At 36.2% G+C, this 19,578-nt stretch overlaps 1 protein-coding gene across 3 annotated transcripts in view; it reads left to right on the top strand.

The window, feature by feature from the left end:
• Positions 1–19,578, top strand: part of SLC18B1 (solute carrier family 18 member B1) — a 1,776,356-nt gene that overhangs the window by 924,744 nt on the left and 832,034 nt on the right. For all 3 annotated transcript variants that reach the window (XM_044063787.1, XM_044063796.1, XM_044063806.1), the window contains exon 8: positions 9,526–9,627. In XM_044063787.1, the coding sequence (XP_043919722.1) occupies positions 9,526–9,627 (102 nt within the window). The remainder of the gene's footprint in view (positions 1–9,525; positions 9,628–19,578) is intronic.

Raw genomic sequence — 19,578 nt, 5'->3', positions numbered from 1 at the left:
ATTTTGTGGAAGACTTGGGTGCTTGGCAGGTATTCAATAGATCAGACAGATAATGATGATCTGCACTTACAATTTTTACACACCATGTGAGGCAGGGTGAGGCACACTGTGCTGTGATTAAGGGTGAGTGCACAATAGGTAAATAATTATTCCATAGTATAGTTACTCCTCTTTGGTTTTGAAAATGGTGAGAACTGGATAGCGCAGAGTAACTTCTAGTATTAAGTTTATCTATGTCTTCAGATAAAAGGTGTGTTTCTTGTAAAAAAAGACAGCTTGGGAATTAAATAATTTCAAGTATTTATGTAAACTTCACCTCTTGCAACTATTATTCAAACCATTGATATTAATAGATACACATTTTAGATAAGACATCTAGAATATTAAAAGTATTTGCATGTAATATGACCATTAATTTTGTTTTTTAAACAAATGCAAGTTTTTCCTCCATCGGTATTGATATGAGTATTAGTAAACCTATGGTCAAAGATATACAAAACAGTAATGTAAATCAAAATTATATAAATAGTAGACACCAGAAAAATAACACAAAAAATCACTATGTAATAAAACTAAAGTTCTCTAACGTAGTAACCCCTTCATGGAGTACTGCTCAAGTCAACCACCCAGCAAACAACAACAGTTTACTTCCCCCACAACTTGTTAGAAAATTATTTTTAAATTAATAATATAAAATATAATAGACTCCTCAGTTACATTAAATAAGTCTGTGATAGTAGATATAACTATTAAATCATAAAGTAACTTATTCTTATTACTATAGACTATGGTTGAACAACAAGTAACTCAATAGGATATTAGAACTGGTATCATCATGCGTTATAAAGTCAAAAGCATATACAAGTATGACTGACAGTCGAGACCATTTTAAATAAATTACTATTAACTTGTTACAAAAACATTTCGCTTACAGGACAATACATTAAAGTGTCAATTATTCAATCCTTCAAATATATACCGGAGGATGTAAACAGTCACAAACCCAAAGACTCAAGTGCTCAAGCAAGTCACATCACACTCAAAAGTAATTTTTCACTCTGCTGCTGAATAATGTAGGTAGATCTCAGTAAAAAACAACTAATATTGACTACTTACATGCATGTACCATATAAAATAAAAGTGGAAGTAAAATATATAGAATTAATTATTTAATACTTGTGACATATATTTTAAACAAGGGTGTACCTTTTCCTTCCAAATGAAAAAATAACTGGTTACTACCTTCACTTTTAATTTTAATAAACAAAAGTATCAAGAATACGAAATACAAGATATAATTAAATACTCTTTTCTTTACATTCAAATAGACTATCTTAAACCTTAAAGAACATCATAAAATAACCCCTTTATCAGGCATCAATAACATTTAAAATGAAGCAGAGTTGCATCAAACATTAATAAGTTCTTAATTTTGTATACAGTACTTTAAAACCCACTGACATCTACCAAAAAAGTGCATAAAAACTTAATTCCAATTCTATACGGGTCATATGAGTATCAGTATATGTACATACATTATATAGTACTCTGCAATCTATTAATTAAGTTTAAATTCTAGTCTGCAAGCCAACTGCATTGCATGTTAAAGTAAGAAACGTTTCAGGAAATGTCCTATTCAAAATGTATCTAGAAATCTTCATGATGGCAATGACATAACATATTAATCTCTGTAATACACTACCATACAAACTGCCTTTCCCCTTGACTGTATGCCAGCTTAACTGCAATAACTCTACATCTTCTAGCTAAAGTCCACTATCACTACCGACTAAGAGACTCAAATGTAAAGTAATATACTGTTTGGCAGACTCTTACATAACTGAATATTTTCTACTCATGGCTGCTTTTGTAAGTTTGTATATTAGAAACAAAAGGTGATCTAATCTTTGTTAATTATGCTTGTTGTTTTTCTACTTTCTGCAAGCCTGTATGTTAGATACAAAGAGTTATATAATCTTTGTTAACTACGCTTGTCGTTGATACATTTCTGTATATCAGACTTGTCTCTAATCATGTGTGGTATTCAAAACTGTACTGAACCTTTGTTTACTATGTGTTTTTGTGTGGAGCTTTTCTCCCCGGGCCTCTGCTAAAAAAGGACCTATGTCCAGTCGAACTTTCCCTGTAAACAAATGTAAAATACAATAAATACAAAAGTTTACTATGCCTTTAAATCTGTGATTGCATAAAGATAGCTTGTTAAAGTCATATGCAGTGTGTACCAGCTAATACCAATGTCACTGGCCAGTTCCATCACCACTACATTCAATAAAAGCTTTGTCTCATGTATATATGCAAATTAAAGACCTTGGTGGAGATGGATGAATACAGAAGATTCTCCTTCCTTATTACATTATCCTTTTGTTATATAAGAAGAAGTTCCACATACATTTTCCTTTTAGGTATAACAATATCTTGCCTACGTTTTAATTTATTCCTAGCATTGCTGAGATGCTGCACTAAATAAAAGACACTGCAATTGTGAGAGTAAAGGAATGTGCAAAGCAGAAAAATGCACACACAGCTGGGAAAAGATGGGGCAGTAACATCCTAGAAAAAGAATCACTTCTCCAAACTGTGTTGGACAACACTGTTTTTTTTTTCCTGTATATCTTCATACTGCTTGCGCCAATCCCAAACTTGACCTCCAGTGTTGATTTAGTTATCTCTAGAGTGCTCTCACAGTACAGAAAGTCTAGGGACTTAGAACCCAAAGCTTAATTCAACTTTTTATTTCATGAAATGAGTCCAGGTAGGCACTGATGTTATCGACTTTAACAAACTAAAACCATATGCCACAGTAAATAAAATGTGCACTGATGGCATGTGCATGACCACATGCAATCAAAACTGAATATTTCCATAAATGCGCCAGTTGGGAGCATTTTTTACAAATGACTGAAAATCCATTTATCCCTGGACTAAGGCTAAAAATTGTCCAGTAGTACCAGTGTTCTAGCCAGGTCAACAGATACAAATAATTAAATTAAGTAAGATTTTCTAGTGTTGCATTTTCAGTTGTGCTCTTATTGAACAACTTTTCTAAAGAGAAATTCTTTTTCTAGGATGACACCTAATGAAATGTCAGTTTCTCTATACACAGTAACTTAAAGAGGCCCAACATTGAGTTAATCTGTCTACCTGCAACATTTACTGATAACTTGCCAAAATCAAAAAGTAGTGATGAAGATATCTTGTCTCCGTTTCAACATTTTATCTGTCTTGCTTGCATTTGGATCAAAGTTCGACTTTCACTTCCTGTTTTTTCCATACAGTCGCAAGTACAGTAAAAGACACTTCACTGTATCACATAACTTGTGACATACCTCATCACGAACCAAGAATTAAGCATTGAAAAGAGAGAGAAAAAAAATATTCTAACGGAAATTGCTTTACATAAATTTTTTGGAAGTGGAAAACAAAGCTCGCAACTACCACTGTTGAGTTTTAAATGATAATGAACTGCAACCACAATTAACGTTTACCTCTTATTAAATATTGAAACTTGTAAACAACCACAGAGCAAAAGATAATGTTTATAAAATAATCAAATAAATACTTCATTTCAAATTTCAAGAACAAAATAAACAAATAATCTTTATTAATAAGAAATTTACCTTTTGCATGTTATTAGTTCACACAATCTCTGTACACAGGAGCTCCGATTTAACAACATCCAAAATACCTTTTCTCCTTTTTGAAGTATATATAAGTATCAGATATGAGTAATCATTTTAGTAATAAATAAAAAGGTGATGTTTTGCAACTAAAAAAGGAGAAAAGCAGGTTAAGTAAAAAGTTATTTATCCTTCAATTTCTTGTCAGTTGACTTCCAGTTGTTGTTTTCTGCAACTCTCTTCAGAGACATACCTGCCTAATCCTTATCTTCTATTTTGACTGGTATTTTGTTTGATCTTATGAATCTCACTGCTGATTCCAGGTCTTCAAAATCTTAAATCCATCAGCAAAAAATATTTTCAGTCTGGCAGGAAATAAAAGAAGAACCTTTATTTGTTTCTTTTTAAGTTCTTTAATTGAAGGCAGAAAATGTTTTCTTTTAGAAATAACAGATTCTGAGTAATCATTGTAAAAAAGAATGATATTGTCATTTATTTTAATTGGTGACTTAGACCAGGCAGATTTAAGAACTAGTTCTTTGTCTTGGGAAGAAAGGAATCTCACTATTACTGATTTAGAGGAGGTGTTATTTTTGAAAGGAGGTGAAGCAAGGGATGTGTCTGCCCTTTCAGTTCCATATGACAAAACCTCTGGAAGATCCAAAACATTAGCCAGCCATGAAGTTAAAAAGTTCAACATACTATTACCTTCTATATCGTCCGGGAGACCAAAAATCCGTATATTATTCCTATATGACCTGTTTTCCAAATCCTCAAGTTTATCCTGCAGTAAAGTATTCTGCTTAAAAAAAAAAACAATATTCTCTCTATGTAGCCTTCCATCTATGTCATTCAGTGATTGTTCAATGCCTGCTGTCTGGGATTTCTCTAGTTGTAAATCTTTCATGTATCAGCCCCATCTCTTCTGAACACCTCTCCTTGAAGTTATCTAATTTTGTATACATTCTGTCTAATTTTAGTGATAACTCCTGGATATTTGCTAGAAGCGACTGAACCTTTTTTTTAAATGAAGAATCCTGAGAATTAGCCTTAGAGAAACTCATCTTTTAGTCAGGATGATAAGAAATTGTCAGGTAGTTGTTTGACAGGAAAAATCCAATAAATGTAAAAAAAATTTTGATACAATCCCAGACTGCTCTTAAAAGTATCATATTCCGTATAAAAAACTTGGTTAGAACTTGGTTAGGATTGTTTAAAACTAATAAATCCTGCCAGAAATCTTTGAAGTGGCAGAGCTAAAGATAACTGCTGTTAACCAGAGCACATCTTGGCCATGCCCCCATAGTTCATATTTTTATCAAGTGGATATGCAAGTGTTTCTCTACTCCTTCAGCTATTACTTAATCTTCCAACTCAACCCTAATACCTTAACTTTTGTGTTTTGCTTATAATCTTTCCCTTTCTTCTTTTAAACTTTATTTGATCTACACCTCCTCTTGCCTCCTCCTAATTCCATTACACCTTATTCCTCTATCCTCTTTTCTACACTTTCTTTCCCTTATTCATCTGCTTTCCTGTCCATTCCATCTTCTTCCTCCCTCTCTCTCTCTCCCTCTTCCTTCCTGTCCCCTATTAATCCTTAACATACTGCTGCTTACCTTTCAACCAAATACATCTAGTAACTCCCAAGGTCCTACCACTCTAGTTTCTCTTCTTGCACTCATCATATAAGTTTTGATTTTATTGTTTGGCTTTGCGCAATGCTGTGCTATCATTGTACTTGTGTAGTACAAATACGTTCATATGTCAAGAAGTTTGTAGCAAATATATTAATTCCATGTAAATTCTGTAAATTCCTTTCAAGAATATTTTATTGCTTCCCTGTTGTATATAAATTCTGTAAATTCCCTCACAAAAACTTTATGTACATCTTTTGAACATTTTTAACTTTTATGCAGACTTATGTTAATTTGATTTTATACTTAATATGTCAGTCTAATGCTAGATCTTTTGTTTTGTTTTTTGCTTGTTGCTATTGGAGCTTTTTTTCCCTGGGCCTCCATTGAAAATGGGCTCATCTTGGCCCAGTGGACTTTCCCGGTATAAAAATGCCAATAAGTAAATAAATAAATAATAAATAAATCATGTCTTGAATACTGTGAGAGAAGCCAAAACACCTAATCTGAGAAAATCCTATGTTGAAAAGTAGAATAGATTTGTTTCATAGGTTAGACCTCAAGGTCTGGATACCTTTTCGTTGAGCAATCCCAGGGCTGCTAGCCTATTCAACTTTTTCTGCCTGATTCTGGCCTAGCATGCCATTCATAGTCCATGTATTTCAAGTTTCTTCTTGCTTACTGATACTCCCACAGCTTACAGCACATCCCCTTGTGGAAGCCTTATATTTGAGACAACCAAAGATGCATCTTCCCCTCATTTGGACTATTTAAATACTTTTACTTCCTTTTGAGCCTGCTTAATCTGAAAAATTGAAATATCTCTTTCTAGTAACAGTTACATCTAAGAGAAAGGTTACAGAAATGCAAGCCATGTATAAGAAATTTTTATTTGATTTTTCATAATAAAAGGGGGTAATTAAGCCCTAATTCTACTTTCAAACCTAAGCTACTGTCTGCAGGAGTTTTAAACCAGTGTGTATGGCTGCCATTCTTTTTGCTAACTGTCAAGAATGATGGGAAATATTGTGTGTACTTATTAAATGTACACAGACAACTCTGGTATTACACAAAAAGCAACCCCCCTCTCAAAAAATAGAGTACTATGTATCTGTTTGTTTCATAAAAGAAAAAGAAGCCTTCCAGTCAGTAAAAATACACTTAATGGCAGCCTAAACTGTCCTGCTTTCTGTAATGACAGATGTATTGAAACACTGCAAATCATACATAATTAAGGTATTTCTTCTAGGGCAGCAACAACTTGTTTCATAAATGATTCTGCACAAAGTATTTTAGAATCTGACACATGGCCATGTCTGACCCAGCTCTGTTAGAAATGTTACATCTAAAGAAATCCCAATCCCTCCGCACCACATGCTCCAGAGAACTCAACCTCATTACCACAATCAACAGAACATGCTGGAGGGACAGGTTCATAACCCAGAGACTGCCCATGCTCTGGAATAGACTTCCCATACATGTCAAGCAGAGCACCTCACTGGCCCTCTTCAAGAGAAATCATGATGAGTGGATGGGAAATAGAAAGTTCACCCTGGGAATCACTCCAGTGGCTCTACTTGGTAAAGGCACTGGGAACTAACGTCGAGCGGCATGATGTCAGGGCACTTCTATGGGCTAGGCTTATAAACGCTACAGTGCCATTAGCCTAGTACCTATGAACCTATTTTGTGCAGTCCACACCTTCACTAAGCACTACTTGTTGGAGGCACAGTGTAGGGTTGGGACAGGTTTTGGCATGGCTGTTCTTCAGGGAATCCAGTAAGTGTCCATTTATCTTGAATATAACCATACTGCTTCAGATGCCACTCTAAAAGTTTAATTTACTGTTGTAGTGAACATCCCTCAGAAACAGTACAGGTATATGGAGTATACATACAACAGCTGATTTTTGAGGAGTGTTCATTGTAATAGTACATCTACCCTATCTGTATTCTCCAGAGCAGTTTATATAGTTATTTACAGCTAGTTATTAATGTACTTGTGTCCTTCGATCATGTTTCAAGTAGTGTTGTTTATACAGGTTTACAGCATGTCACAATCACAATTTCTCAATTGTGCTTCTTGGGCTCAGAGAACTGGAGAAGTGACTGCAACGTAGATAACCTGTGTTCATTTATTGGCTGGTGCACTAGATGGGTCAGGTCATGGAAAATGGGAGTGAGTAACAATTTGTGGTTTACCCATCCTAATGGGTGGAAGGCAGCTGTGACAAACTGTGTGGTTAATGTCTACTGGGACCATTATGTGTTATACTTGTGGGGAATGCAGCTACTGAGCACATGCTACCATGTTGTGTATAGCTGGGAAAGATGTGTGGAGACATGCATGAATCTGTTGCTTTAAGCTGGCCCACAGACCACATACCTTTTCCCTCATCACCCTCTGGTGTGAGCCCACAGCCTTCTATGGTACATGGGTCAGACACATCCTGCGGGGCTGTGTGGGAGAATCAAGCCTTTTAGGTGCAGAAGAGGTCTTGGGTAAGAGGCCCCATGCCAGACATAATACTCTGCCCCCACATTTTTGTCCTCTACTGTAATTCACAATAAGAAAAAAGAGACACATCACTACATGTCAGACAGTTGGGTTATTACCATATGTAGAGACGCTGTGATTTCCTTAGCTAAGAGTGTTTTACAATCAGCTAATCTTGGAGACTGTGGTTCTACTTAGAATGACTATGGTGCTACCTTCTATGGCTGCAGATTTTGATGAGGAAATTGATACAGACAGTGGCAAACACTCTGAGTCCATCCAGTCTGATTCTTTGGAAGGTGTACAGGTTAAAAAACCCAAGCATTTGTTCACCTTTCCACAGATGCTAGCTAGGTTTAGAGGTGTATTTGACTGGAAGCAATCTGGAGCTGTACCAGAGACTGAGTGTATAGATGGATAACACCCTAATTGCCACTTACACTGCCACCAACCATATCTACAATGCCTTGGAGATGGGCTAAATATATGCAAGCATTTTTATAGCCCGCAGAAAGGCCTTTAAAAGTGTTAAATTACCCTCTGCTCTTGAGAAAGAGCTACAATCATTAGGCTTTATTATAATTAAAATGACATCCGTTCTCTGTTTGAACAACAGAACCTTAATATTCCCAATGTTGATATGCTGTCATCTACCAGACATATTTTGCAGGTGTCAGTACTTGGTCCTATCCTCTCTTCTCTCTTTCTTCCTTTTTATCATTTATACTTCCTCAGTACCCAGCAGACTCCTTGGTTCTTTACCCATACAGTATACTTACACACCACTCTACCCCTACTTTAACACAAACTGAACTACTCTCTAAAAGTATTTTACTTTAATATGCAGCTATTTCACATATCCTATTATTATTCTCAATTTGTCAAAATCAGCAATCATGTTATTAAACTCAAAAAAAAAAACAAGCAAAAAAAAAGGTTAAGAAATAACAATGCTGTCAAGAAACAAGCACAGCCATTGTAAATCAGCAGTCCACATTATAAGTATCCTAGACTTCATCTTAGCCTTTCTCTCAGCTTCCACAACTTAGTAAATTGTAAATAAAATCCTTGCTTAATTAAAAGCATGCTAGACAATGCCAAACCACTTCAATTCTGAAGCCAGGCCAACTTTAGTATGGGGTTATTCTTAAATTACAATGTGGCCTTTTCATAACTGCTATAAATTCATCTCTGAATACATGCCCACTACAAACCATTTTATATAAAATCTGTCAATTCATAACTCTATTGTTCTGAAGGGAACAATAGTTTCTCACTCTTCAATAAGCCATTTGGCTTCCATTAACTTCAAGAGCAACATTCTCTCTATATTGTCTTATATTCATATTGCTTAACTGCTGCTGCTATTGCCTGTTCCTGTCAAGTAAATTGCTAGGCAAAACCTCAGCAGTTACCTCTTGGATAAAGTAGAAGGCTTTACCAGTTTACATAAACCTCATCTTTCTAAGCATATTGTTAAAAAGCACTTTCTCAGAATAGTCACAACTAACTGGAGCAGACTGACAAAAATCTCAGATCTGAACTTTGTTGCTGTTCAGGAATAAATTAAAACAGCACCTCAGGAAAATAATAAGTGTCAGTGTCATTGTTGGTTAAAAAAATCCATATGTTTGTTTTTGTTCGCAAGAAAGTTTTGTACAGTTTTACTTATAGCCAGTAGTAACAGGAGACTGTAATAAGTTGCATCATTTTAAATGGCATTTTTGTTATTTCCTTCTTTATTTCAATTGCAGTTTCATTTGTCTACAAGTTTTGTGGGCTTGATCTTCTTTGCCATCGCACTGCCATATTCCATATCTGCACCACTTCTTGGATATTTGGCTGATAAATTTCCAGTAAGTACACATTACCTTTTCTGTGACTGATTTGTGTTTATTTTATTAAAAATTATTCAGCTTTCATTTTTTAATGAAAATCTGTCAAAAGTTCTTAAAGTGCCTTGCCAAATGTTTACCTCTCTATATGTTATCAATATGATAACACAGAGACAAAGAGATTGGTAAATATGAATTTATATATTGATCTGTGCCAAGGTGTACATTTACTAATGATGATTGCATTAATAACATAATTTGCATGATTTGTAAATGTATAGTATATGTAGTAATAGTATGGTAGAAACAGGTTTAAGAGGGAGTTAACCCTACAAGGTATGCTTAATGTAACTACCTAGTATTGATTAGCCTGAGTAAAGTAACTAATAAGAATCCTCCCTGCATTTCATTTTCTTTGACCATTACTAACAATATGTGGACAGAAATGTACACCTATATTAGATGGTCGCAGAAGTAAAAAAAATTGACACCAAAAAACACACTTTTTTGGTAAATTGTTACTATGAAAAATCATTCTGCTACATGAAGGCATAGAATAACTTATTCCAGCTATATGATATTTGCAAGAGCATTCTTGTTTTCTAAATTTTAAAGTAAGACAGAAAGTCAAGTATTCATTCTGTGAGATATTAGCAGTAGCATTCTTATTTTCTAAATTTTGAAGTAAAACTCAGTAAATATAATACTTCAAATTTTCACACCTGTACTGCTGAAAGAAGTATATCTATGGGCATTGTTGCATAAAATATTAAAGAAGTATATATTTTTTGCATTTTGTAACTCACTGTGGCATTTCACAAAAAAATAAAATAAAAAGATCACTGAAATATCAACCTCTACTAATGCGTATCTTCATTTTGACTGAATACATCACCACTAGAACCACCATCATCTTTGAAACTGTGGTAAATTCCCTGAAAACCAGAAGCTGTAGATCTGTATGCTTGAGCTGTATGTCACTATGAATGAAATTGCTGGGAAGCCAGAAGATGTCCACTCTGCACTGTTCCTTCATGTCACAAGTGGGGAAGATTTAAAGGATTTAGTATTTTTAGCCTCAAGCACAAGAAAAAAGACAAAAGTTAGTAGTATTGTGAGAAAGATTCCAAGTGCTTTGTGAGGCAAAGAAAAATCTCCCATAGGTAAGGTGTTTATATTCCATTAGTAGTCAAGGAGAAACCCAAATCAATAGATGCTTGTGACTGAGCTTAAATACTTGGATAAAGACTAAGGGTTTGGAGACTTGCACAATTCATTGGTAAGAAAGTTAGTTGTATGTAGTATCAAAAGTGATAAGTCAGAAGCAGATTCTTAGAATCAGGCCTGCTACTTGATAAAGCATAGAACAAGTGAACTTGGTCACATTTACTGCTTAAAGAGGCAGCTGATAAATGGAACTGTACAAAATGAAGTCTGTGAGTGAATGTAATGTATTGATAAAGTAAAGCAACAAGTAAATAAAATACAAAACAGAAGTAACAAAGATGCATGCAGGTATCTCAGCTGTCACCCAGAAATAAATGAGCAGTCATGTAGTAAAGTTGCATGTACTAGATGTGGTTACAGGCATGTGAAAACAGATTGTGGAGCATTTAGTTGAATCTGTAGGATCTCTGCATGTCAGAATCACAGCACAAAGATGTGTAGAGGTTGGAATACTACTCAGCAAGATTCACTTACTCTTGACTCACAAGACAGATTAAGTCAGAAATGTTGTGAAGATAGTTGTAATTCAAAATCTTAATGGAATACAAACTTCAGTGTGTGATGAAAATAAATACTGAGCTAAGAAACCTGTGATTCAAGGCAGACATTTTGTCTTAAGCTAGGTACTGCTGCTGAATGTAGTATTCTATTAGAAACTACTTTCAAAGCACTGAAACTACCTAATTCTTTATATAAATCTACCAGTACTTTTCTGACATATAGAGTGCGCAAGCTAAAATCAATTGGATCACATTTTGTTTGCCAGTATAGGCACCAAAAGTGCAAGTTAATCATTCTAAGTTTAGTTATTAGAAAATCAAGTAAAGCAACCAACATATTGGGCTATAATGCATGCAAAAATCTTAATATGAGTAAAAGGATTTGCAGAATACAAATACAGAAAAAAATTACTGGTTCATGTAATAAATAGAACCAGCGTTTCTGATGTTATTTTGAATGAGTGCATGAAAGTCTTTTGAAAAGATAACACAAATGTTCACAGAGTGACAGCCAGTATGAATGGTTTCCTCATGGTAATTTCCAGAACATTCTAGAAGTATAAAAGACCTGATAATAGCGTAAATAGCATGAATACAGTTATGAATACTTTACTGAAAATTCTGAAATACAAAAATGATAATGTAAACATTTTACAGACTTTTCCAGCTTGTTTACTGGATTATGTTTTTACGAGAGGCATACTAGATTAAGAATTCATCAAAACCATCCCCACGAAAGTTTCTGTAGTTCCTAGAAGCAGAACTGAGCAGGAATTAAACAGTTTGGAAAGCCTCTGTTTAATTCTTTGCAATTTGAAATGACTGAATGAATCATTATCACGAAGCCAGGGAAACTGGCAGTCACAGATGAAGTCATGGCAAGTATGATCAAGATATTTGGTGGAAGGGGGTGGCTTCTGAGGGTATGCATCAAGCTATGGAGAGAGAGGTGTATCTCAGATGACTGCAGATTTAGCATTCTAGTACCAGTGTACAAAAACAAGGGGGGTATTCACTACTGTGGGCAGTATAGAGGTATCAGTCTTGTGTCACATGGCATGAAAGGGCTGGAGACTAGAGTGACTGATAAATGACAATGCAAGTAGCAGAAAGTAGGTTCAGAGAAGAGCAGTCCAAATTCAGGTTAGAATGCAGTTTAACTGGCGTTATGTTTGCAGTAAGGTAGATAATGGAAAAGAAGCTGGATTAGAAGGAGTCCAAATGCGCATTCCTAGACGAGGAAGGCAGCTGATTTGGGCAGTTATGTGATGGATTAAAGTCCTGGAAACATTGATGCAGTCAGTGCAGTCTACTTACAAGGACCCAGTAACACAAATATGATTGGTGTTTGAATGTAGGCAGTGTTTCCCATTGGGACTGCATGTGCAACATGGTTATGCTCTAAGCCCAATCCTGTTTCATATTGTGATGAACTACATCATCAAATGTGTCTGAGAGGCAGATCAGCAATGCTGCCTTATGCAAATTGTGTGGTACTGCAAATAGACTCTGAACGGAATTTTTTGCAAAAAGTAATCTATAGGGGAATGAAACGTAAAACTGAAAGTACATGTAATGAAAAAGAGTATAGATAAGGCAGTGGTCATGACAGTAGATAGAGAAAACCAAATAAAGCTGAAAATTGAGATAAAAGGAAACCTAACAGAACAAGTTAACACTTCAGAAATCTGGGAAGTGTGTTTGATAAAAAGAGAAATCTGAAAAAGGAGGCCAAAGCTAGAATCAGAGGTGCTGCATCCAACTGACACAAAGTGTCAGGGGTAGTCTGTGATAGAAGAATTTCAGACATTTCAAAATAAGATATACAAAACAGTGGTGTGAACAGTACCTTTTTGTAGTACAGAAACCTGAGCAATGAAGGCAGAGCAGTTGAAGCTTGAGATGATGGAGATGAAGAGCCTGAGATAAGGTAGTAGGTGAGAAGCTTGAGATAAGGTAGTAGGATGCACGGAGACAGACAAAATGAAGATATTGGAGGAGAAGCAACAGTTGACTCAGTCACAGAGAAGGTCAGTGAGAACAGATTATAGTCGCATGTGCATAAATGCAGAAGATAAGTTATAAAGCAGATTTGCAAGAGACAGGAAGGAAAGCAAGACTAGAGTGGGATGTCTAGCCAAGAGATGGATGAATTGTTTGAAAGAAGATGTATAACAGTTAGTTGTGATTATTGAAGATAGTAGGAAAGTGGTTGTGAATTGACAGAGGTGGTAACGGTTGACACAATACATTGACATCATGTAAAAATGGAAAAAAGGGGATTGAATGATGATAATGGGTCTTGAAGTGAAAGTGCATAAATTGTGTGTTGAGCCGCAAGACTTGAACTGATAGATCAATGGGTAACACAGCAGATTATGCTTAGTATTAGATGCTAATCAAGGGTTTTAGCAAGTAGCACCAAGATGTAAACTTTTTGCAGTCCTTTGGGCAAATACATGTGTCTTGGATTGGATTTTGGTATGTCTTCAGCCTTAGAAGTATTTCAAAGAGCTAAGACAAAATCACTGTAGGCGTGGAAGTATAATTAACACAATAGATGAACTTGTGTGGGGAGCTACAAAGCAGGAGCATGATATAAGGATTATTAAACTACATGATATTCAGGCTAAAACAGAAAGAATTGTAGCTAAGAAGAAGTAAATGTCAAATCTGTATGACGTTTCTCAAATGCACAGGTCATGTTTTGAGATCAAAAGCCTTAAAACTAAACTTGGATAAGGTCAGTGCCATAGCTAACTTGCAAAAGCCACAAAACAAATCATATAGTATTGTGATTCCTTAACGTGGTTCATTATTTCTCCAAATTCATACCATACTTATTAGATATTACAGTAGTACTCTGTAAACTATTAACATTTTATGCTGTCTAGTTTTGGCCACATGAATAGGACAGGCATTTAAATGTATCAAAAAAGATTGTCATACAACATGAGAGCGTAGGAACATTACTAAGCAAGTGATCATAAGGACCATAAGATTCCTATTTACTTTAAGAAGACAAGCTTAAAGGTTCATGCCTTTGTTTTCAAGCAATTAATAGTGCTCATCTCCCTAATCAAGCAGGGCTTTACATGACAATCCTGGTATAATTGTGCCTACTCATTCAGTCAATGCTAGCCTTAAAGGTAGTTAAAGTAGTACTTTGACTTGTAGTAGTGGTACCTTATTCCATAGGCTGGGAATACACTGAGTTACGAATCTCTCTCTCTCTAGTGAGTCTTGTTTATTTATTGGTGTAGATTTAGGTTTCCACTATGATTGTTTGTAGAACAATATGGTCTGCAAAAGTAACAGAAGATGTCCTTCTATATTACTGTTTCATTATTCTTCACAAAGGGATTCCCCACCCAACGGTAACCCAACATCCAGCCAGTATACCAAAGCTTTAGTTTTTTTATAGGCGTTGTACGTCACATATATGCTCCCTGCTCAAGGCATAGGGATTAAAGGTGATGTAGGGGCATACATACATCAGAATTTCTTTGCCACCAATCTGAATGCCATCTTTGATCTTTGGTCTAAATGTTTTTCTTCTGTGCTAGTTAACAAGCTGTATTTCAGGTAAGTACCTCATTGGGAGTTTCTTCTTATCTTTTCTTTACTTACTTGGGTTTGTGAATTTACATGTTAACCAGAAAGGGAAAATGTCAGTGTGGGAGGCAGATTCCCCATAAGGATCATCATGAGCAGTGTATTTTTTTGTTTGAGTGCTTCTCACGATCATACAAAGTGCTCTGTTTGCCAAGCATATTTCCCTAAGACCCTACATAGTCACCTCTCCTCCATGTCTATTTACTTGCAGAATCAGTGTCTTAAATTGTTGGTGCAGGGTGCTTTGGCGGTATCATCCTGTCCTAAAGGTCAGCCATCTGCTAGAAAAAAAGGCAAAAATGTTGGTCTGGTTTGGTTGCTGTACTGCTTCCCCCAGATGTCTCGCTCTTGGCTTATGAAAGCCAAGAGGCTTGCCTGGTCATTCCATTGGATTCCTCTGCTGCAACTGTCTCAGAGGCCGACATGGGTCCGACGTCTCGCACATCCTTGGAGGCTCTATAGATATCTATTAAGGATGTTAAGGGGGAACCTCTGCTGATTACTTATGAGGTACCAAGGGGTGTTCTGCTTACTTGTTCATGACGAAATTCCCAGTTTTCTGCATGTCAGCGGCTGATGATGCATGACCTACACATGTCAACTAATAGTGACAGCATGTGCAGATGGATACAGAGGAAGATTACATAGCATGGAAACTAGGTGAATTTACTTTGAATAGCATAGGAACTATTGAGAACAGACAGACTTTGAGATGTGGATCTTGTTGAACAACGGAGACATGGAAGATTGAGACATGAATGCACTGAGGCATTGTGAGTAATTTTTTATATTGTTATATAAATGCCTGTTGACCATTAGGCCTCCTCTTCCAGTCAGTCATCCATCCATTGCAGAACTCTGACTGCTGTACCAACATATCACTTTGGTAAAAGATTCTTGGTTTCCATCCAGAATTAGGCTAGTGACAATGCCGTTTTAACTACATGCAATCTGAGGTAAGTTGTCCAAGACCTGCCTTTACAGGACTCTCATCCAGACAGACATAGAGAGTGGTATTTTTTTTCTTCTTCCTTAAGGAAGCCCATGTTGCAGCTCAATGCCCTAGTTCACCATACTGGCTCTTGTAGATGTACGCATTCCTCTGAGTTCTCTAATTGCTAAATACATAGCATTAATGCACTGTTTGATGAGCAAGTACTTCAGTAGCTCTTCATGTGTGACTGTCATATGTAAGTACTGCTCACTCTCACCCTTTCCTGCTGGCTGTTCAGCTACTAGTTCTCTAAAAATTCCTGTGTCATCTGTGTCACAATCAGGACTTTTCCGCTCTATGCCACAAAGGCAGGCAGTAGGAAAAAAGGACTGAAGGATTAAGCCCCTCACTAACACTCTTCAAGAGAAACCTTGACAAGTGGATGGGTAACAGAAAATACACCCCTGGGATCACTTCAGTGGCTCTTCTTGACAGAGGCTCAGTTAATTAATCAATGGGGTGGCGAAAGCTGACTCACTCTGGCTAGGCTTATAAATGCCCTCGGGCAGATAGCCTAGTACTTACCTCTGAACCTATGAAGAGACAATGAACAAGTAGACAGGGCTAAAGTGTGAGCAGGTTGGAGGAGCATGGCTGAATTGACTACCTTAACTCAAAGAGAATTACTTTAAAATGACAGAAACAAACAAAAAAAAGGCAAATGGCATTCCCATTTCAAATGTGTCTTATTAAATGAATGCTTCATGTGCCTTAGAAGTTCACCTTCTGGAGGAGTCATTTGGATCTTGATATGGGGTATCTATTAATTGAATCATTTCATTTGTTTGATATTAATTTAAATGACATGGCAGTTTCTAATTCACACAAGATTCCTATCTAGCTTCAAGTGCTGCTGTGATCCTACTGCTGGTATGTGATTGCAATGGAGTTTCCTGCACCCCACCCTGTTGTCATTTTATCTGCTCATTCTGCTGTTCACTTTAAGTTGAAACTGTGAAGGCCTTCGCCTTATACATTGAAAACTTGAGTTAGCCTTTGTTTCATATCATTTCACATACTTAGTGCACACTAAAGATATTCAGACTAGTAATCACTTTTTCTACTTTTCTTTTAAAATCTGTAACTAGGCTACCAATCATTGAAGAGCCTTGTAACACTTTCGCAGGAATCATCTTGGGAATTAGCGCCTCTGCTTTGCTCCTGATGAGATAAGGGGCAGAAAAACATTGTTTCCTAGCTTTCCTAGAGATTACCAGTCACTGGAAAACCTGAAAATTGTTTCATAGGTGACAGTTTGAGATTAATTCTACTGCATAGCTCGTAGTTAGTGAATGAACAGAGAAGAGCATTGAATTTTGCTCGTCTGTGATGGACTGTGTATATGAGATTTTACTGATTGGTCTGGTTACAGTTTTTGTTTGAACCTCTTCTGGGCTTTTGTGCAGCTTGGCTTTCTTTTGGGTCCAACTGCTATAGATCCTATCCAGGGTACATACCAAGATAAAACTGTAGCAAGTGCACTGAACCAGTCAATGTCTGGGTTAATACTACTACTCAAGATGCAGCTTAGAATTAGTGCTACTCTTTTGCTTATGGTGAGAGAAGGAGAAAAGGATCATTGATTCGTAGCTGCATGCAGGTGTTAAGACCAAACATGTTTTCCACTTCCAGACAGATGTAGCACCTCAAGGTCTGAACTCCAAACCTCATAGGTGCCACTCCCTTTTCAGCCAACATTAGTAAGCACCAGGGACCATGGATTTGCATTTTCTAGCCATCTCCGTAGCCAGCTTGGTTGAAATGGGAATCCTGAGACAATGTAGTAATTGTTTCATGATTACTGATGACTACCTTATACTTTAAGCAAACTGACACAGTGTGTGAGACATGTAATTGTATGCTGTTACTGGAGGCAAAGCTCTCACATGAAGTCATAGCAAATAGCATGCAGTTTGTCAGTACTACACAACACCACACTAAATCAGTCACTCACTGCTCAGACCAAACACATATACCTACATATACTGAGACTCTTAAGTTACCAACCTAAATCACAATGGCCTCCTAAATGTAAAATAAGTATCGAGTATTCTCAGCAACCTCACAAACATGATGTTGCCACTATTTTCTCAGAACTTGTATATTATCCAGTCTTCTACCTCTTCCTTTGGGAACCTAATCATCTCTATGTGTCTTTCTCTCCCCCCTTCCCTTTGAGTATATACTATCTTCTGGACTTATCTTACCTGCTGTTCCTGTTTTACAGTTTTTACTTTAGCTTGTGCTTCCTGACCTCTTCGTCTGATGCATCTTGCCCTTCCTTATAATCCAATCTCTCTTCCTTTTAGCATTTTCTTCTTTGTTATAAAATAAATAACACTGGTGATACCAAGGTAAAATCACGAAGACTTTTATTTGAAGTATTAAATATAACTGACTAAGCGCTTTTACCCTTGTAGAGCATCTTCAGAGTCAGTTTTCCACATTTAATCACAGTCATTAAATACACATATCAATTAGCAATGCAATCAGGAGATGATTAGTTACAATAAATCCATCTTCCAAGTCATCAAGTATTAACCCTTACATCATGATTAAGCTAGTTTTATGTATTTGTAAATCTATCAACACCCAACTTTTCTTGTAATCCTAGCCTATACAAATTTATTTCAATACCAAAACCAAAATAATGTACTAGTGTAAAAAGCAGTACTAGTGTATCTTTAGCAAAAACAATATATATATATATATATATATATATATATATATATATATGAAAAATTAAATAAATACAATGTATGAGGTATAATCAAGTATACTGAAAAATAAATAAATGTAACCCATATACAGTTACCCAGAAAGATCAAGGAATACTCCATTGTTTCTGTATGTTAAATACAAGCAGCCTTGTGTTTCAATATACGTGCTAAAGATAGGGTGTCATTGATGCCAGGTGCACTGCTAGCATCCAGTCGCACTTGCCAAAGGCATTCCCTGACCTCCAAGATGGTTTTATAATCACCCCAAAATCCTTAGTATGTAATATATCTATAACGAAAAATAAAAATTTCTTAAAATTAATACTATCTTTTGTGTGGTTGTACAATGAATTAGTTGATTTCTTATTTTTAGTGTCCCTATTGTGTTCTAAGATTCTTTGTCTCAATTTTCTTGTGGTCATGCCTACATAAAAGGCTGGGCAGGATAAGCAGGTAGCCACATAGATAACCATGTTGGTGTTACAATTACAATAACCAGGACTCCTCAACGTCCTCTTAAAATTCCCTACCGAAACATATGGGCCATCATTGATGTATTTGCATGCTTTGCAATTACCGCATTTGGCCATCTTAGCAGGCCTTTGACCAGTGGTCATGGGTGTTCTCTCTAAATGTTCTTTGATATTTAAACCCCTACTGTTTATAAAAAGGGGGAACTTCCCTAGTATGTCTCACATGTCTGTGGGGAGTATACTTTTCCATGTCCATTGGATGATGTTTTTGACCTCTATGGCCAAAAAATTGTATTGTAAGACCATACCAGTTGGAATATTCTTCACTTTTTGTTTATTGGTGGTGTTGATGTTCTTCATCTCACATTGCTGCAGTCCTTACACTTGGGTATACCGCTGTCCTCGGTCGGCCCGAATACCAAAGTATATGGCTGACGTCGGTC

This window comes from Protopterus annectens, chromosome 1.part0, assembly GCF_019279795.1.
Source record: "Protopterus annectens isolate FY-2018-M chromosome 1.part0, PAN1.0, whole genome shotgun sequence".
NCBI classification, from domain to species: domain Eukaryota; kingdom Metazoa; phylum Chordata; order Ceratodontiformes; family Protopteridae; genus Protopterus; species Protopterus annectens.
The sequence above is the reverse complement of the archived record's forward strand: the minus strand, read 5'-3'. Positions and strand labels throughout refer to the sequence as shown.